Source organism: Ahaetulla prasina, chromosome 1 (genome assembly GCF_028640845.1).
Source record: "Ahaetulla prasina isolate Xishuangbanna chromosome 1, ASM2864084v1, whole genome shotgun sequence".
NCBI classification, from domain to species: domain Eukaryota; kingdom Metazoa; phylum Chordata; class Lepidosauria; order Squamata; family Colubridae; genus Ahaetulla; species Ahaetulla prasina.
In genome coordinates, this window is record NC_080539.1 from 268894601 (window position 1) to 268916270 (window position 21670).

At 41.8% G+C, this 21670-nt stretch overlaps 1 protein-coding gene across 11 annotated transcripts in view; it reads left to right on the forward strand.

The window, feature by feature from the left end:
- The first annotated feature begins 733 nt into the window (after nt 1-733).
- Nucleotides 734-21670, forward strand: part of PLEKHA7 (pleckstrin homology domain containing A7) — a 152127-nt gene continuing 131190 nt past the window's right edge. For 9 of the 11 annotated variants that reach the window (XR_009152237.1, XM_058158766.1, XM_058158780.1 and 6 more), the window contains exons 1-3: nt 734-869; nt 1086-1162; nt 1522-1579. Coding sequence is in view for 10 of the 11 variants with exons in the window: in XM_058158766.1 (XP_058014749.1) it covers nt 769-869; nt 1086-1162; nt 1522-1579 (236 nt within the window). In the remaining variant the exon portion in view is untranslated. The remainder of the gene's footprint in view (nt 870-1085; nt 1163-1521; nt 1580-21670) is intronic. The other 2 variants (XM_058158827.1, XM_058158818.1) reach the window with 2 other exon arrangements.

A 21670-nucleotide genomic window follows, 5' to 3' on the forward strand; every position in this document is an offset into this window, starting at 1 on the left:
GCAGTCGGGCAGGGCGCGCGGCGAACATGGCGGCGGCCAAGGCGGTGGGGCGGGACACTCTACCTGAGCACTGGTCCTATGGCGTCTGCAGGGACGGCCGGGTCTTCTTCATCGAGTAAGACACCGGGCGGGAAAAGAAAAAGAAAAGAGAGAGAGAGGGGAAAAAAATCCAGGCAGGCAGGCAGGCGGGAGGGAGGGAGGGAGGGGGGGGCGGGGTTGCCGCTTCAGCGCGTCCCTTTCTCTCTCCCCCCCCCTCCGCTTCCCTTTCCTTCCCCGCCGACTTCTCTTTCCACGGGCTGGACTAACAGGTGCATGTTTGCCGCTTCTCCCTCTTTAGCGACCTGACCCGCGCAACTACTTGGCTGCATCCTCGCACCGGGGAGCCCGTCAACTCAGGCCACATGATCCGCTCAGGTGGGTGCCCTAAGCCCGGGCTCCTCGCGGAGAAAGAGCCGGCGGGGAGACGCTTCGGGGCGGGAGGTGGGGTGGAGAGGGTGGAGGGGGTGGGAGAGACCCCCCCTCCCCACGCGCGTTTCTTCCCCCTGGCGCGCCCCACGCGGGGTGTTTGTGTTTGCCTTTCTTTTTCTCCCTCTCCCTGGGGAAGGGGTGCGGGGGAGGATAACGACCTTTGTGTGGCTGGGAATTATGCTCGCCTGTCTCCAGGGCACAAACATCTCACTTCCCTCCTCTTGGCCACTTTCTTTCCCGGCTCTCTTTCTCTCCCCACCTCCCTCTCCGGCGGGCAGTCGGGCAGGGCGCGGGGCGAACATGGCGGCGGCGGCGGCGGCGGCCAAGGCGGTGGGGCGGGACACTCTACCTGAGCACTGGTCCTATGGCGTCTGCAGGGACGGCCGGGTCTTCTTCATCGAGTAAGACACCGGGCGGGAAAAGAAAAAGAAAAGAGAGAGAGGGGGAAAAAAAATCCAGGCAGGCAGGCAGGCGGGAGGGAGGGGGGGGCGGGGTTGCCGCTTCAGCGCGTCCCTTTCTCTCTCCCCCCCCCCCTCCGCTTCCCTTTCCTTCCCCGCCGACTTCTCTTTCCACGGGCTGGACTAACAGGTGCATGTTTGCCGCTTCTCCCTCTTTAGCGACCTGACCCGCGCAACTACTTGGCTGCATCCTCGCACCGGGGAGCCCGTCAACTCAGGCCACATGATCCGCTCAGGTGGGTGCCCTAAGCCCGGGCTCCTCGCCGAGAAAGAGCCGGCGGGGAGACGCTTCGGGGCGGGAGGTGGGGTGGAGAGGGTGGAGGGGGTGGGAGAGACCCCCCCCTCCCCACGCGCGTTTCTTCCCCCTGGCGCGCCCCACGCGGGGTGTTTGTGTTTGCCTTTCTTTCTCTCCCTCTCCCTGGGGAAGGGGTGCGGGGGAGGATAACGACCTTTGTGTGGCTGGGAATTATGCTCGCCTGTCTCCAGGGCACAAACATCTCACTTCCCTCCTCTTGGCCACTTTCTTTCCCGGCTCTCTTTCTCTCTCCCCCACCTCCCCCCCCATCCCGTCTTTCTCCTTTCTTTTTTCTTGTAGATCTGCCCCGTGGCTGGGAGGAGGGATTCTCGGAAGAGGGAGCCAGCTATTTCATTGAGTGAGTATTTCTCACTTTCCAGGCATTTCGTTTTCACCCGGGACTAAAGCCGACAGTCGTAGGAATTTAAAAAAGAAAGAAAGAAAAAAGGACGATTTGTTCGGTTTGCAGACATCTGACTTTCGTTCAATTGTCTCCACGTCACGGGTGGGGAGGAGGGGAGGGAAGGGCCCTGTGTGACCGAAGTGAAAGAAATACTGCTTTTGTTAATGTATACGAGAGCGTGGGATACCTTTTGTTTTGTTTTGTTTTTAATCTTAGCACCTCAGGTGTGCGTGTCCGTTCATTCGAAACTTCCTTTTGTGTTCTCCCACACACGCAACAGGTTTCACCTGTGTGGTTGTTTCTATTGCTTGGAGGTTTCAGGCTGTTGAAGTGACTTGTAGACAAAACGTCAGCTATACTTGGCCAAATAACTTCGTAATAGAACCTGTTGCCTATGGTTGAGTTGAATGAAGTGTTACAGGGACCTTGGCAGAAGGCAGGGTTTTCCAACATGTGGATTGTCCCTTTTTTAAGAGGCTTAGAGCAATTAAAGATAGAAGCTATTAAATAATAAAAGGCCATTCTGATATAGTGCAAGATGCTTGCTGAAGATTTGAGAGGGGATTACAAAACTCAGTGACAGCAGAACAATAAAAACATTGAGGAAAAAACATAATGAAATCCAAGCAGTAGCTTGTTTAGGAAAAAAACAAAGAGATTTAACAATTTTGTAGCTTCTCTACTGCAGAAAGGGAAGCAGTTGTTTTCTTGGAGAATAACAATTTACAAGGCATGTTGTCTTTGTATTTATATCCGTTCAGGCATTTCAATTTCTGAATAAAGCAAAAATATTGCTGTTTCCTGTACTTATTCTGCTGATAGATAGAGTTGAAGCTCTGAAACGGTTTTTCTTTGTGATTTCCTCGTGGCACTCCAACTAGCTTCCTTGGTGTGCTGCAATTAAAATTTTTCGTTTTTCCTAGTGATGGAGACAAGGCTTGGTTTCTATATGGTACTAGTCTAAAAAAAGTTGAGTGAGTAACACATTGTCTCCGTCATGTCACTCTCTTTGTCATAAAAGAAGTATTCTTCCCATGATTCTTTTTTAGATGGAATGTCATTTTGCAAAAGCTTGCATTCATCTTGGCAGGTATATGTGCAGGATTATATTTTGCATCTATTCAGTACATGATACTGTTTTAAAATTATTGAATTGCCATGAGCTGTACTGGGCTACCTTATGAATAAACTGATGCCTATGAAGGCTGTCTCAGTTGAAAAACAATAGGGGTTGGAGGTGCTTGGCATTGATTTTAGAAATTGTATTATGTGGGTTTAAAAAAAAGGATTTGAAATGTATTTGTCATGATGGCTTGCTGTTATTCATAAATTAGCTTGCTAGTTTATACAGCATAAATGGAAACTTGGGGGTTGAAAATGATTGGCATACTTGACTTTAGAAGCTGTATTTGTCGCTTTGTCTTGCTGCTATTCATAAATTAGCAGGACCTTTCCATTTAGCAAGTATTGTAGGTTCACCTATTGCAACTGTTTTTGTATTAAGGTTACATTTATAGTTATTTTGAGTATTGATTTTGTCCCTTCATTGTCCCTTTGTCTCAAACTAGAATGTTATATTTCATACCTAAGGAGATATACAGTAAAATTCTATAATATTTAAGTGGTTTAGAAAATGTTATGAGTTGAAGAATCTGTTAAGACATGTATTGGAGTTGCAAACTTTTATTAATTGAGGAAGACCAGTCTGAGATGTACATCTCTGTATCTAAATGTATACAAGGATATATACATAAATTTGTCAAATTTTATATAAATGTCAATGTACAATGATTCAAGGGTGGACTCTTCAGAAATTTCATCCTTTTTCATGTTTACTTTTCTTTCACATTGTGTATAGAATTTGAACAATTTTTTTCTTTTTTTTTAGCTAGCTAATTAGAGATAGAGTTTCTAGCCAGTATAATTTGTTTTAAGGGAAGTTTAGCCAAGATTTGCCTGGCAGAATAGTGAGAAGTTACAGGGATGTAAGCAAAGGAAAGTGGAGAGGGTTTTAGATAAAATTGTTGAAAGTGTATTGGAGGAACTGAAGGGATCTTTAGGATGGACAAAGTGTATCAAAAGAATTATAAATGAGAGAAGAGGCATCAAGTAAGATTTGGACTCAGTCTTAGAAATACACAGTACTCTCAGAATCCTAAGATTGTGGTGGGGTTAAAAGGTTAATGAAGTATTTATACATTTCAAGGGATGGATTTGTAATACGAAAAGATTTATTTGATTGGAAGATTGTGTTTCTCACTTTTCTTGGATTGCTGTGAGCTGGGTATGAGAACTAGGCTTGGTCTACAGAGGTCCCTGATGCAGAGCAACTATGTGAACTGTCGGAGCCATAAAGGAATTGGATGAATAGTCAATGTCAGATGCTAAAGTTGTTACAGTGGGATCTCATATTGGGATTCTGTTGGGAGAGAAAAATATGGTGAGTTACTGAATAGGCTGTTGAACAGAATGGGGATAATAGAGCACATTTCTTGCTCTAAACCAGTTCCCTCTACCCTGAATCTAGATGTCTGAATTGTCAGGGATCTGTGGTCTCTGGCTGCAGTTGGTAATTAGACAAACCTGGTGGATGGATGTGATGTGCTTTGCAAAATGTGGTGGCTTAGCCCTCTCTTGAAGAAGCCATCTCTCAATCCAACTGTATTTATATAACCTTTTGTTTGGGGAAAGATTGTTGAGAAGGTGATGGGTTATATCAGCTACAGCCCAGAATAAATAGGTTGTCTTGATTCTTTCAGTCAGGGTTCAGGCATGCTGATAAATCTCACTGGGACCTGGAATGAATGAATGTGACTTTCCTGGTCCTATTAAACTGTCTGTGCCATTGATACTATTAACTGCCTGTTAGAATGGAAAGGGAGGCAGTTTTATGGTGGTTCCTTTCCTGCCTGAGTGAGTAGTGTCAGATAGGAGAGGAAGCACAGCTGTAGTTTTGGGTGATGAGTACTCAAACATTTGTTGCCACACAAAGTGGGGTGTGGCAAAGCTTGGTCTTCCCTCCTATGCTGTTCAGCATCTTTGTGAAACTACTGTGAAATGTCATCCATCTGTTTGGAATATGTCTCATCAATACGTTGAGTGATGACACTCAACTTTACATCAATACCTTGACCTAAGCTGGAGATGCTGTGGAAAACTAGAATCGGTGTCTGGAGGCTGAAAGACATTGGATGGGGAGAAGTAAGTTTGGGTTAACCTTGCTAAGGTTGTACATTAATAAGCATCCAAGAATGTTAGTCACAGCCAGATGGGCTTTTGCCTAGCTGCATCTAATGCACCAAATAACTCTACCTGGACTAGGAAGCTTCAAAACAATGACTCTTGCACTGACCACCAGCTAACTGGACTACTGCAATGCATTCTTCATGTTGATGTTGTTTGGGATGAGTTTGATTCTGTGGCTCCCGAGGACGTGGACAGGCTGCTGAGGAGGTTACATGCCACTACATGTTTACTGGACCGGTGTCCCTCCTGGCTGGTGCTGGCCACTCAGGAGGTGACATGAGGCTGGCTCCAGGGAATTATAAATGCTTCTTTGTTGGAAGGGATTTTCCCCGCTGCCTTGAAAGAGGCGGTGGTGAGACCCCTCCTCAAGAAGCCTTCCCTGGACCCAGCTATTTTGGGTAATTACCGTCCAGTCTCCAACCTTCGCTTTGTGGCAAAGGTTGTAGAGAGTGTAGTGGCATGGCAGCTTCCCCAGTACCTGGATGAAGCCGTCTATCTAGACCCGTTCCAGTCCGGCTTCCGGTCCGGGTACAGCACGGAGACAGCTTTGGTCGCGTTGGTGGATGACCTCTGGAGGGCCAGGGATAGGGGTTGTTCCTCTGCCCTGGTCCTGTTGGATCTTTCATCGGCTTTTGATACCATCGACCATGGTATCCTGCTGCGCCGGTTGGAGGGGTTGGGAGTGGGAGGCACCGTTTATCGGTGGTTCTCCTCCTATCTCTCTGACCGGTCGCAGACGGTGTTGACAGGGGGGCAGAGATCGACCGCGAGGCGCCTTACTTGTGGGGTGCCGCAGGGGTCGATTCTCTCGCCTCTCCTGTTCAACATCTACATGAAGCCGTTGTGCGAGGTCATCAGTGGCTTCGGGGTGAGTTATCAGCTGTACGCTGATGACACTCAGCTGTACTTTTCCACCCCGGGCCACCCCAACGAAGCTGTCGAACTGCTGTCTCGTTGCCTGGAGGCCGTACGGGTCTGGATGGGGAGAAACAGACTCAGACTCAATCCATCCAAGACGGAGTGGCTGTGGATGCCGGCACCCCGGTACAGTCAGCTGCAACCGCGGCTGTCTATTGGGGGCAAGTCACTGGCCCCAACAGAGAGGGTACGCAACTTAGGCGTTCTCCTGGATGGACGGCTGTCGTTTAAAGATCATTTGGCGGCCGTCTCCAGGAGAGCCTTTTACCAGGTTCGCCTGGTCCGTCAGTTGCGTCCCTTTCTGGACCGGGATGCCTTATGCACGGTCACTCATGCTCTCGTCACTTCCCGTCTGGATTATTGCAATGCTCTCTACATGGGGCTACCCCTGAAGTGCACCCGGGGACTCTAGTTAGTCCAGAATGCAGCTGCGCGGGTGATCGAGGGAGCTCCTCGTTGCTCCCGGGTAATACCGCTCCTGCGCAGTGTGCACTGGCTACCTGTGGTCTTTCGGGTGCGCTTCAAGGTTTTGGTTACCACCTTTAAAGCGCTCCATGGCTTAGGGCCTGGGTACTTACGGGACCGCCTGCTGTTACCGTATGCCTCCCATCAACCCGTACGCTCTCACAGAGAGGGTCTCCTCAGGGTGCCGTCCGTCAAGAATGCCGGCTGGCGGCCCCCAGGGGTAGGGCCTTCTCTGTTGGAGCACCTACTCTCTGGAACGACCTTCCCCCCGGTTTGCGTTTAATATCTGACCTTCGGACCTTCCGCCGGGAATTAAAAACTCATTTATTTGTTCAAGCGGGACTGGACTGATTTTTAAATTTTTAAATTTTAAATTTTAAATTTTAAATTTTTTAATCTTTTGTAATTTTATATGGGGTATTTTAGGTTGGTCAATCTGACGGTTTTAATTCGGCCACTATTGAATAGGTATTTTAAATTGATATTTTTAACTTTGTATATTTACTGTTTTTTATCCTGGCTGTACACCGCCCTGAGTCCTTCGGGAGAAGGGCGGTATAAAAATTTAAATAATAAATAATAAATAAAATGGGACTGCCTTTGAATACAACTTTGGAGCTGCAGCTGGTGTAAAATGAAATGGTTAGGCTTTTTGCTGGATAAACCCATGACAGCAGAAGTGCATGCATTTTAAAGCCATTGTACTAACTGCCAGTAAGTTTCAAGGGTGAAAGGGAAGTGCTGCTTATTATGAGGCCCTGTAAAATATATATGACAAGGAACAATTTTCTAAATATGGTTTTGCCCCAACTAACCAAAATGATAATTAAAAGAAGGCCTCTCCTCCGCAGGAGGTACAACAGAATGTCCCCAATTGGGGAATTTTTGCCAAAAAAAAACAAGTAAATGACAGTTTTCAGCAAAAGCGTAATAAATTGCAGTCACATGACTGTGGGATGCTGCAAATGACTGCAAATGAGTGCTCAAAATACAGTCATGTGACTGCAGGGTGTGTGTGCAGCAGTCAGAACTTTGGAACTGGGTCATAAGTACCTTTGGAAGGGGTTGTAAGTTTGAATGGTCACCAAGCAACTAGTCATAAGTTGAGTACTACTTGTACTGCCCCTGGACGTAGAATAAGATTGCCCAGATTCTTTTCAACATTGAGAAATGCCCTGAAGATTGTTTAATTTCAGCTGACTTTTGGCCTATAATGAGGCTATGAGGGCATATCATTAATTAGTCACCATTTATTAGTTATTAGTCACTTAATTTGTTATGTGTTTTATTGGATTTTTTTTAATATATTTTTTTCATTTTGCCACAGAATACCCAGAATTGTAAGCTTAGTGACATGAAAAATTGTGAAACACAGAAAAAAATAATTTTCAGTCATTGTAAAGTCATACTGAGTCATAGTTAGTATACACTTATTTTACATCATAAATTTTGATTCCAGTTTATGATTTATTGGAAACAGTGAACTATTAGTCATCTGGACAAATCATATTTTAATAATGACTTAACATAGTGATGGAACTCAGCTTACAGCTCAACTGTCTTTTACATTTCCACAAACATTCATTGCAGGTAACAGTAATTTACAGTCATGCAGTTACACTATACTGTATTTATGTCTTTGTCTAAATGTTTAGACATGAAAGCTGAAATTCTAGAAGTTGGGACTATTTTATTTCTATATTTTATTAAAATAATCATTTGGCTGTTGAAGCAACCAGGAATTGTCAATATTGCTAGTGATGAAAGGCTGTTTGGTTTTGCTTCTTTTGTTTGTTTCATAAGATAAAAGAATAACATTAAATTTTATGAATTTATTTTAGAAGATATAAGTAATTCCAATCAAAATAGTGCTAAATGATATATAATTTCCATATTCATAATTCAGATTATTATTAATAGATAATAACAGTCCAAAGAACCAGTTTGGTGTAGTGGTTAGAGAGTCAGGCTAGGAACTGGGAGTCTGGGAGTTCTAGTCCGGCTTGAGGCACAAAGCCAGCTGAGTGATCATGGACTAGTCACTTTCTCTCAGCCCTAGTAAGGAGGCAATGGCAACCCACTTTTGAAAGCAGGCCAAGAAAACTGCAGGGATTTGTTCAGGCAGTAACCAGGCGTCAACATGGCCCAAAGTACCTAAATAAATAATGAAGTAGCAATCCAAATAATCCATAGAAGAAATAAGATGTAAAAAATAGGATATACAACATTCCACAGCCAATGTGAAAAAAACCATCTGAGGAAACAGTTATAACATTCTGCCAAGTCCTGAAAAAAAATATCTGGATTTTCTAAAAACCAGGAGAAAAGAGGCCATTCAGTTATCTTTGTTGTTCCACAGGAGAAATGCTATGACTAAAAAGCTGTTTTTCCACAATCCCTATGTAGATGGCAATCTCTAAAAGAAGGGAGATGAATATGCACATTCAATTTTAGTGGACAGACAAAAGGGACTCTGAGATGGCCATCCCGCAGATCCTGAACCATACCAGGCTTCAAAGCACTTGCACAATATTTTGAACTCTACTGGATATCCAGTGCAGCTCCTGAAGTGTTACCTGGGTGTCATGAGGATGTCCATTACTACTAGATCTGTTGCAGAAAAGTGAACATAATTGATTAAACATAGCAGCAGGGTTCACCTCCCACCATTCAGTTCTCTCCTGAAAATTAACAGAGAAGAAGTTGTCATTTCATTGACAGGCAGACTGGGTAGGTTATGATGCTATATAGGTATTTCATGCCTATTTTCCACTGCAGAGTACATTCACCTGTTTCTCTGTCAATATAAATTAAAAATCTTGCACACCCTCCCCCAAGGCAAGTGAATCCTAACTTTTATACATATTACTCTCTGCGTGTATAGATTGCAATTAACAACATTGCTGTATACTGTGTATATTGAGATTTTTTTTTTGTCTAGGTGATGAAAATATTTATAATCATTCTTGGATATTGCATCATACATAGCTTTAAATGAAAAAAAATTCAGCCCTTCACAATGGAACATGGGAAAGTGAAGGAAGAAGGAGTGCCTGGAGGATTTTTTTTCTAAATCAGAAACCTCTTTGTCCCCCAGAGGAAGTCTGACTGTGAGAGATTTACATTACGGCCACACCCAAAGTCTTAATAAGAAGGACAAACTCTTTGGGGTTTGCTAGGGCAAAATATAACATAATGCTTTAAGAGCTTTCTGCATCTTTCCAAGCACATCAAATATTGATAAAACATATTTTGATTGTTTAAAAAAAGGTAAAGATTTCCCCTGTCCAGCCATGACTGACTTGGAGGAGTGGGGTGGGAGTGGTTGCTCATCTCCATTTCTGAGCCAACGGAAAATAGAATAGAATAGAATAGAATTTTTTTATTGGCCAAGTGTGATTGGACACACAAGGAATTTGTCTTGGTGCATATGCTCTCAGTGTACATAAAAGAAAAGATACGTTCATCAAGGTACAACATTTACAACACAATTGATGGTCAATATATCAATATAAATCATAAGGATTGCCAGCAACAAGTTATAGTCATACAGTCATAAATGGAAAGAGATTGGTGATGGGAACTATGAGAAGATTAATAGTAGTGCAGATTCAGTAAATAGTTTGACAGTGTTGATGGAATTATTTGTTTAGCAGAGTGATGGCCTTCAGGAAAAAACTGTTCTTGTGTCTAGTTGTTCTGATGTGCAGTGCTCTATAGCGTCGTTTTGAGGGCAGGAGTTGAAACAGTTTATGTCCAGGATGCGAGGGGTCTGTAAATATTTTCACGGCCCTCTTCTTGATTCGTGCAGTATACAGGTCCTCAATGGGAGGCAGGTTGGTAGCAATTATTTTTTCTGCAGTTCTAATAATCCTCTGAAGTCTGTGTTTTTCTTATTGGGTTGCAGAACTGAACCAGACAGTTATAGAGGTGCAAATGACAGACTCAATAATTCCTCTGTAGAACTGAATCAGCAGCTCCTTGGGCAGTTTGAGCTTACTGAGTTGGTGCAGAAAGAACATTCTTTGCTGTCCTTTTTTAATGATGTTTTTGATGTTAGCTGTCCATTTTAGATCTTGCGATATGATAGAACCTAGAAATTTGAAGGTTTCTACTGTTGATACTGTGTTGTCTAGTATTGTGAGAGGTGGAAGTATGGAAGGGTTTCTCCTAAAGTCTACCACCATTTCTACGGTTTTGAGTGTGTTCAGTTCCAGACTGTTTTGGTTGCACCACAAGGCTAGTCGTTCGACCTCTCGTCTATATAATTAGAACTGCAGAAAAAATAATTGCTACCAACTTGCCTTCCATTGAGGACCTGTATACTGCACGAATCAAGAAGAGGGCCATGAAAATATTTGCAGATCCCTCGCATCCTGGACATAAACTGTTTCAACTCCTACCCTCAAAACGACGCTATAGAGCACTGCACACCAGAACAACTAGACACAAGAACAGTTTTTTCCCAAAGGCCATCACTCTGCTAAACAAATAATTCCCTCAACACTGTCAGACTATTTACTGAATCTGCACTACTATTAATCGTTTCATAGTTCCCATCACCAATCTCTTTCCACTTATGACTGTATGACTATAACTTGTTGCTGGCAATCCTTATGATTTACATTGATATATTGATCATCAATTGTGTTGTAAATGTTGTACCTTGATGAACGTATCTTTTCTTTTCTGTACACTGAGAGCATATGCACCAAGACAAATTCCTTGTGTGTCCAATCACACTTGGCCAATAAAAATTCTATTCTATTCTATTCTATATGCGGATTCGTCATTGTCTCGAATGAGACCGATCACTGTTGTGTCATCTGCGAACTTCAGTAGTTTAACAGATGGATCATTGGAGATGCAGTCATTGGTATACAGAGAGAAGAGAAGTGGGGAGAGCACACAGCCTTGAGGGGCCCCTGTGCTAATTGTACAGGTATTTGATGTGATCTTGCTTAGCTTCACCTCTGCAGTCACATGGCTGGCATCACTATATGTTGAGGTGCATGAACACTGTTACCTCCCCCGCAAACACTGTTACCTTCCTCCTCTGTTATCTACCTGCTTTTGCATATTTTTGAATTGCTAAGTTGGCAGGAGCTGGGGCAGGAACGGGAGCTCATCCTGTCTTGCAGTAATTGGGTCTCGAACTGCCAACCTTTTGTTCGACAAGCCCAGCATCTTAACCACTAGGCCACTGTGTTCCATTTTGATTGTTTACCATCTATTTGTAGCTTTTCAAATGTTTTAGAAACTTGCAGCTGCAAATTAATTAAAATACCCAGGCTCTGGAGATATAAAGCTTGAGTATGTGCTGCCATAACACAAAACAAACAAACAAAAATTCAGCTTTTTCCACATGATAAAAGTAAATAGATCCTAGTAAACAGATCTGAAATTCTGTGATTTATGGCTGAAGGCATTATCACCAATGTTTTTAAAGTGTTTTTAAACGTGTATTTAAAAAATAAGAATTATTATGTATCATTTTTTCTCTATTCAAGAAGATAAGAAAGGATTCTGTGGTTAATAATAATGAAATCCAGGAAACCAAACAGTTGAACTTGATTCTCTTCATCTTAAGAAAGGCCTCAAAGGGAAATGGCTTTTCATATTTAGTTCACACCATAGATAATCTTCCAGGATAATCAAAACCAGGCTTGTAAACACTTCCTAAGAATCAGCATGTTAGCGATCAAGGGATAGCCAGTCAAATCTCCATAGTATAGCAGAGATGTTTGAACAGAAGCCACAACTTTCTACTCTGGTGCAATTTTGTATGCTGAGTCATTAATGGTTTTGGTTAATGAATATCTCTAAACCTCCTTCGTCTGCTTTCACCAGTTAGAAAGAACAAGAGATTAGCACACAAATTGGACTTTTCTCTTCCAGTGACTCTGTTTATGTCCCCAGGCTACACAAACTGAAAAGTAGCCATCAGTAAAAAATTGCCCCATGGTATCATCCTTACCTTTATACAGGAATTTATTTGAATCTATTTATTTGTTTGTTTAAACAACTATATGTGTATCACTCAAATTCAAAACCTTTATGAATGATTTCAAAATGGAGGGAGGGGGTAGTATTAAATCAGGGGTGTCAAACTCACAGCCCGCGGGCTGGATGGTTTAGCGAAGAGGAACAAAGTCCCGATACGTCATGTGACGCCGCTGTGACAATGCAAGTTTGACACCCCTGTACTAAATGGTCTCTGTTACCCTACCTTCTTTTTTTTTATCATACACACCCTGAAATGTGAAACTGTTTTTGTCCAACATAGTTTTTGATTTATTATAGTTCAGAAGGTCTCCTACATTCTGCAATGTTATTCTGGTTGCCAGACTCTACCTAAGCTGTTCTTCTTTTCTATACTTATATATGGTTCCATAGTTTGCAAACCTATCACTCCTCCATAGCATGATAATGATCAGTGGATACTAATAATTATGTAATTTTGCCAGTACAGAATGCAATCTGGCTTTTCCAAGCTGGTTAATTGGTACAGCAAGAAGTAAATAAATATTAATCCTTTTAAAATGGAATGTACTGCCATGTTTCCCTGAAAAATAAGACCGAGTATTATATTTCTTTTGGCTCCAAAAGACACATTAGGGCTTATTTTCGAGGAAACACGGTATCAGGGTTATGGTTAGGGACTGGCCTTCGCCACCCTGGAGCCCGACCACTGACATATGCACAAGAAGCGGTGAGTGTGTGGGGGCCGACGGTGTCAGGCAGCAGCCACAGCCCATCAGCCCCTTAGCTGGAGCACTTGGGCTGAACAGCCCACACAGCGCAGGTGAGTCTGTTGCTGTGACTGCTGGACCAGCCCTCCAAGCAGCAAGCAGAGACAGAGGCATGGGAGGAGGAATGCGATTTGGTCTGCCAGACATCCCGCATGGCTGCATGCCCCATCATGGTTGCGGGCAAGCAAAGACAGAGGCATGGAGTAGGCGGGTGGCTGTGTGGTGCATCCAGCAGGCTGGATCGTGTGCTTCCCCCCCATGCCTCTGCTTCCACCTGCTGATGGCCTGGTGTTTGCAGTGCTCGGACATTGCACGGGCTACACAGCCCCAGAGTGCACCGGCTGTGTGGCCACCTGCCTTCTCCTTCCCACTGTTTGTCTTTGCTTGCCTATGGCTGCACTGGGGCAGGTGGCCATGCAGCGGATCTGGTGGGCCAGATTGTGTGCCTCCCTTCAGCGCCTCTGCCTCCTTGGAGGGCCAGCCCAGCAGTTGCAGCGCTCTGACCCATTTCCACTACACGGGCTACACAACCCCAGAGTGTGCTGGTCAAGACGCTGGTGGGTTGCTAGACGCTGGTGGGTCAGGACGCTGGTCTGTTGCTAGACACTGTTGGCTTCCACATGCTCACCGCCTCCTTTGCTGGCCATGCTCTCTTCCCCCTCGAGAGCTGATGATAATGGGGTCTTATTTTGGAGGTAGGACTTATATCATGAGCCTCCTGAAAAATAATGCTAGGGCTTATTTTCTGGTTGGGTCTTATTTTCGGGGAAAAACGGTGTATTTCTCATTGGTCAAATGTCTTATTGACTTTCCTTTGTTTAGGAAATGTATTTCCCCTTTCAGTTGGATTTGTAGAGTAGGAAAATATTAAATATGGCAAAAAAGTTTAATTTTACTAATTAAACTTTTTTAATAGTAAACTTAAAGTGAGTCACTTCACTTTTGTTCATTTTATCTGTTTATGTTTTGCATTTTTGGAACTTTGTTTTTATATTTGCTCATTTATGTAAACGTTATAATACATTCAGATTTGACTTTTTGCTTATGATGCAATGCTAATTATTATTCTGCAGAGATTTTGGGTTTTTACACCTCAGTAAATTTTAAATATTAAAACTATTCAAAATATTGTATTATAAATTGTAATTTAATTACTGTAAGCATGTTATAGAATTGGTAATACCCCATAGAATCAAACGGTAGTTTACTGAAGATTACTTTAGAGTGTTATTAGGTGTAGGGTATTTTTGATACAAGTGCTAATTTGGCAAAGTAATTGGTGGACATGGTTAATCAACAAAAAAGTATGATTTGTTCCATATAAATTCATTAACTAATACTTTAAAGATTTGTAATAGATAAAGATTGATATGATGAAAAATAAAAATATATATAGTTTCAATTTATGAGGAAATTATTCTTCATTACTCAGATATTCCAAATCTGCTATTCAGATTCTGCTATATATTACTGAGTTACCAAATATTAAGCTACATTATCATAATATTGGCAAATATCATGGTATTTGCATTCACATGCCATTTAGAAATACCAAATTGTTGTCTATATTGTTTCCTATTTTTACAATTTTTTTCAAATTTCCTATTTTTACTAGCCTAGCTAGTGTAGTGTTTTTTAAAAAGAGATAGCTTGGCAGATAGATTTAAAGAGATTTTGATATCAGTAGAAATGCAGGAGCATGTTTTCTCACTGAATAATGCATTATTTTAAGAGGATATTCATGTTTACGTTTCCTAGATGTTACTTTATTTGCTAAATAGAAAATAAATAGTTTAGTGTGCTTGCTGCTCAGGAATTATAAACCTGGATTTAGCAAAAATATTTAAAATTCCTGGCTTCCTTAAGGATTCCTAAAGGAGTGTGATAAGCTGCTTGAGCAACCAAAACAAAAACAATCAGCCTCTACTAAGAACTTTCAGTCCATTGAGGTCATCATTATATTTAACCTTCTGTACGTCTTGTTTTTTTTTTAGAGCTCCATTGAAACCATAAATGTTACCAGTAATGTTACAACTAGTTCAGAGGTGGGCTTCAGCAGGTTCTGACTAGTTCTAGAGAACCGGTAGCGAAAATTTTGAGTAGTTCGGAAAACCGGCAGTAAAAATTATGACTGCCCCCACCCCCATCTATTCTCTGCCTCCCAAGTCCCAGCTGATTGGGAGGAAACGAAAATTTTGAAGTAACCTTCCCCTGGATTGGGGTGGGAATGACATTTTACGGTATCCTTTCCCTGCTATGCCCACCAAGCCACACCCACCAAGCCATGCCATGCCCACCAAGCCATACCCACAGAACCGGTAGTAAAAATTTTTGAAACCCACCACTGAATTAGTGTATTAAGAAGTGAATGATTGAAAGGACTTGGAAATGTTTACGTTCCAGTTCATAATTCTTTTCTCTTTCTCATTTTTGGTCTCCGATGGTATTTTTTTTAGCATTAATTATATTAGATATTCCTAATTATGTTTACAAATTTTGTTCATAATGCATCTGCAAATGCTATTATTATCTGAATTGTTTTAATATTACAAAAATCTTCCTGTATTGTACATCATTATAACTAGGCCACCCATTGAGAGCTGTTATCTTTACAATGCTTCTTGTACTTTGTGAGGTAGCATCTTCTCCATTCCCTAAATTGCCCATCAGCTGCACAGAATCTTAAAATGATATTCTTTAAAAATAGCTTTGTTGTGTTTTCCTTGGTCAGCTGTTTTATGAATTTCATATATGATGGAGAACCCAAAATTGAAGTTGTAAGTCTTCATGTGCAGCACAAAGGTTATTGTATCAAACTAATACGACAGCCCACAGCTTCAGAAATTATAGTTCATTTTTCATCTCTCTTTTAATGGCATTGTTGATTTTTTCAGTGATGGTTTGATCCATCATTTGATAATATGACAACATATGGCCATATAAGCAAGCATATTTGTCATCAAAATATAACAGAGCAAGGCATTATTTCTTAAATGATTTTTATTTATAGATAAGATATTTGTTCTATTGATTCCTTGTGTGTGTATGTGTTTGTTGATACAAAACTTTGCTAAAATTCTTGGTTGAGTGCCTTTTTAGAGCCATTGTTCCAATCCCAGAAGAGTTTTTTTAGTTTCAGGATCTCATCTCGTCTTTATTGACGAAGAATAGAAAAGAGCTATTTTTATGGGCAGACGAATAAATACAGTTCATGTACCAAGCTATATCCAATAGCCTATTCCAGTGATGGCTAACCTTTTTGCCGTCGCGTGCCAAAAGCAGGGGTTGCGCGAGGGAATCGCACATATGTGTGCCCATACCCATAATTCAATGCCCCCCTGCACCCTACCCTCTGTGCTCCCCCACGCATATGTGCACAACCCCCCCGTGCCCCATTTTGGGCCTAGCAGGCCGACCTGAAGCCTCCAGAGGGTGAAAACTGCCTCCCACACCCATCTGCAGGCCCTCTGGAGGCCAAAAATGGCCCATTTCCTGACTTCCGGTGGGCCCAGTAGGCCCGTTTTTCACCCTCCCGAGGCTCCAGAGGTTTTCCTGGAGGCTGGGGAGGGTGAAAATGGCCTTCCCCACCCTCCCGGAGACACTCTGGAGGCTGAAAATACCCTCCCAGAGCCTCCACGCAAGCCCTGTACTTACCTGGTATCCAAAACGGGATGTGTGGAGACTTCTGGGAGGGGAGGGGTGGTGTGAGCGAGGCCAGCTGAAAATCAGCTGGCCAGTGCATGCATGCGAGCTGGAGCTGAGCTAGGGCAACAGCGCATATGCCCGCAGATATTGCTCCGTGTGCCACCTGTGGCACATGTGCCATAGGTTCACCATCACAGGCCTATGCCCTACCATTTAGCTTTAAATTACATAAAAACTAAATATAGCAGGTGTATGTTTTCTGTATCTGCTGGATTCATATAATCAAGGAAAATTTTACTGTAATAGATTTACAGTATCAATTACTTGTCTTAGTTATGTAGATCAGCTGAGATCTAAACAGTATTTTGACCCACATTGTTGTGGCTTTGTATAAGGCTAAGGTAATAGGAGAAAAACTCAAAGTATACAAAGGTCCTTATTTTTCTGTTTTATAATCTGAAGTGTTTGCCAAATGTTTTGTGTCTCAACTGAAATAAAGACTCCAGATTCCTCAAATTAAGTGATCCCAACAGGTTTGGCTACTTCAGCTGAATAATTTGGATGCCTACTTTTAAGAACATTCTTGTCAGTTTTGGCATGACTCAGTGTGAAAATATGTTTTCCTCCCTGAAGACATATGCTTTTTGCTTTGTTATGTTATGTGAACCTGATACATTTTTGTCCCACAATCAATTAATTTTTATGATTTGCAGATTATGTCCAGGTAACCTATTGCTTGTATGATTCTTGTAAACATCAAATTAAGTTTTTAAATATGCAAATAAATGTAATGAAATTCAAAGATTTAACATAAAATAAGGAAAATGTTAAAATAAAATGAACTTTTAAAAATATTATTTTTAATATGTGTGTGTGTGTGTGTGTGTGTGTTTAAATGAATATTTTGAATGTTCAAATAATTTTGAAACATAATGAATTTGCTTTCAATGGTATTTCAATTCATTATTACTAAATAAAATAACTGAAAATAAATGGAAGGCTTTTATTTCTCACAGGAAAAATGACTGAAATATCTGATGTTTTAGTATTACATTCAGTAAACAGTAAATTCACAGTGCAGTTTCTGTGAGTAGTCTCTCTTTTGCCTTATTTTCCTCCATCTCTCTGCATAGCACAGAGGGATTGGAGAGGGATTTCAAGAGAGTAAGTTATTTGCTCTTCTACACATTGAGAGCACTGCAGTCACCCCAGCAGTGGAAAGACAATCCCTTTCTCTCCAATTAATCTACTCAGGAAGGGGGACAGAGAGTAAAAATTAAAAAGAGCATGCATAGGACAATATGTACTGATTATAATGTCAATCATGGTCATAAATGGGCTGTAAAGCTATTTTTTTCAGCACCTCAGTAACTTTAAATGGTTGCTGAACAAAATGTCGGTATGTGTTATTAAAATTTACAAATAAACTTTTGTCTCACTCAATGAGCATGCCTTAGATTGGGGGTGTCAAATTGCGGCCTGTGGGCCACATGCGTCATGCGCAGGCCATGCCCATCCCCATTTTAGTGAAGAGGGAAAAAGTCACGATATGTCAAGTGACAACAACATGACACCGCAAGTTTGACACCCCTACCTTTGATGAAACTTGAAGAATATACAGCTCAGAGTAACCCATTTAAAATTGTGTCATCCCCGCATTACATCCAGATAAAATGTAGCTGAATCCCAAACTACTGTACGTAGCTTCCATTATATTTTTCACCTAGTGAAGCAGGATCCCTATGATTCCATATTGGTGGCATTTGTGAGCTATTAAATGTCTTAAACTGCAATAGAAAAACAAAAGCTCTGTCTGTAACAACAACTATCAGTTTTTAACTATGCAGCTTGGGAAAAGTTGGAAAGAAGTTGGGAAGAAAAGGGTTGAGGAATAGGTCTACCTTCTAAATCCAGAGAACGATTCATCAGAAGCTGTCTAATCACTTTGATTAGACTTTGCTTTGATTGTTGAAAGTTTGGCTTGCAAATGCTGCATGCTGTGTTCAAAAAGAAAGGTGGTAGGTATCTCTGTTGTTTTTAAAACATCAGAATGTAAAGTTATTTAGTTCCCAAACTCCGGAACCACTCCTTTTGTAATTTGCCAGATATCTTTCCTAACAGTATATCTCTACACAATTTGTAGTTTTCATGGGCATTTCCCATTAAGCAATAGGTTGAGAAAAGTTTAGAAAAGCTAGACTGTTTTTCTTCCAATTAAGGAGCCTGTAAATGTCATGATTCAGACCAAATTATTTTTTTAAAAAAATGTATATATCATTTTTTAAAAATTCAACTTTTAAAAGTTTTTGCTGCTAAACTCACTGCAATTGTTTTTGCATGCAAATTTCATCTTATTCTGAAGATAAAAACAGCTCAGTTATTCATTCATTAATAAGACATAATTTTATATTGACATCTATGACCCATGAATGACAAATTGAAGGAGGGTTACGAACCCTTTTTAATATACAGTTAAGAACCATCAAAGATGTAAAATTAGAAATTATAAACAACGGTAAATCATTGAATTTTACAGGCTGTTGGAATAAGAACATTTTCCTTTCAATATTTTTAGAAGTAAAATTGCAGCTTAAATAGTTCATCTATGCCAGTGAAAGACTGAAATTTTGAGATTTTGGGATGGTAGTAGTACTGGTAACTCCCCAGGGGGCAGTTGAAAGCCGTTTTCCATTCATCCCCCTGCTTCATTCTGACCCGTAGTAGGCCTCCCTCCAGTGTAGTTTTGTAAAGATCCTACCCTTCGTTAAATGGGACAACATGTCCTTCATCAGCGGAAGGGGGTACATATTTTCCACGCAAACCCCTTTAATGCAGCAGAAATCCACACATATTCCTGCCGCCGCGCTCTCCAATTCCTCCCTCCCTCCAGGTATGGCAAGCCAGTCAGAGCTTGATGTATCCAATGCACATTGGATAACTCAAGCACTTACTATTTTTGGCATGATCTGTTTCACTCTCTCTACTCTAACTCCTCTTGAACTATTCCCCATCATCATATTCTTTTTTGTTAGCAATCATATTATGAACCATTATTATAAAGCTTCATCTTTTGAACCAAATTAATGTTATGAAGTAATGAAGTAATTTAAGTATGATTTGTTAACTCAAATTTATACCCAAACTTGACAGAGCAAAACTGAAATCAATGTACAGATAATCCTCAATTTACCATTTTATCGGAGTCTGTCTATTACAGTTGTAAATTATGATTGTAATTAAGTGAGTTATTACATGACCAACCAGATTTTTTGACCTTTGGTCATAAATGATTATTAAATGAATCACCATGGTCATTAAGTGAACCCTCAGTTGTTAAGTGATGCTCCATTGTTCGCTATGGGGTGTCTTTGCCAAAAATCAGAAGTAAATGCTAGTTGTTGGCAATGCTGTAAATGATGGTTTATGACCTCATAAGTCATGGTTATATGACCATAAGTTGCTGCAAATGGCCGAAAGTACGGTCCAGCTGCTGACTGCACAAAATGCTGTCACATGACTGCAACAGGGCATCTGTTGGAACTTTGGAACCAGGTTGTAAGTATCTTTCAGATGGTTTGTTGTAACTTTGAATGGGTGATTTATGTAACTGGTTGTAAGTTGAGGTCTACCTGACTTAAAAGGCTATAAAAACTTGGTTTTGTGATTTACCACTGCAGAGGACTAGAACAGGGCTCTCCAACCTTGGCAACTTTAAGAGTTGTGGACTTCAGCTCCCAGAGTTCCTCAGCCAGCTTTGCTGGACTTCAACTCCCAGCAATCCTGGGAGTTAAAGTCCACAAGTCTTAAAGTTGCAAAGGTCAGAGACCCCAAAATACACTATATGGCCTTTGGGTAGGAAAGACAATGTTCCTGAAGTTAAGGTTGTTGTTTTTGTAAAAGTGAGGCAATGCCAGGGTTGCAGTATTCTGATTTATCTAAAGCACTTGTTTTGACAATATAGTTAATAGTCTACCAACAAGCTAGCAAGTTTTCTTTAAACCACAAGTGCTTCTTAGTCTTTAAAACAAAACCTTTTTTGTTAATTTAGAGGCTACCATAGTTTTAAAAATATGGTTATATTACTGTACAATAAAACAGAGTGATAAAGAAGAAGTGTATAGCTAATAAAGATTTTATTGCCAAGTATATTAAAAGAGATGGTAAAAATTACATTTCTTTGGGCAGAAAAAATATTTACATCTTTCAAATATTTACATCTTTCATTTCACTCGAAGAAGAATCTCTGGGGGTTTTTTAATAGGTTTTTTAATAAGGGGCTTTTAAAGGGGGGGAGGGGATTGACGGGTAGGGGGAGTGACCCGTCGGGGTGGGTATGTCCAGTCCCAACGCGGGCTCACGACACTATTTCAGTTGGTCCAAGACAGGGGAGGGATTGTACAGAGCGGAGAACATTATCCCATCTGTACGGTGAGTGGGAGGGGCAGATATGGCGGAGGCAGGGGGCCGTATCGCTCTTTGGGAGCACGTGTTCGATGTTTAAAAGCGATCACGTACTCCGGCCCCCCAGTCCTCACTCATTCCCCGGATGGTCAAGACCCTCAGAGCTTGGGTCTTCGGCTGATGCTTTGCAATGCCCGGTCCGTGGTTAACAAGGCTCCCCTGATTTGTGACCTTATTCAGAGGGAGTCCGCGGACCTTATGGGCATTACGGAGACCTGGTTGGGCACAGAAGGGGGTGTACCCCTGGTCGAACTGTGCCCGCCGGGTTTCCGTGCATTCCATCAGCCGAGGACCCAAGGTAGGGGTGGGGGGGTGGCGGTTGTGATTAAAGAAAGTCTGGAACCGAGGGAGTCCACTGTTCCTCAGATAGCTGGCTGTGAATCCCTCCTTGTGAAGTGGGGCCACCGGAATCAGCTGGGGCTGTTGATCACGTACCTGGCTCCTTGCTGCGTGACTACAGCCCTGCCTGAACTGCTAGAGGTGCTTGCTGGCGTGGCGGTTGAGATCCCCAGACTATTGGTCTTGGGGGATTTCAACCTGCCATCTGCCGGCTTGTCGT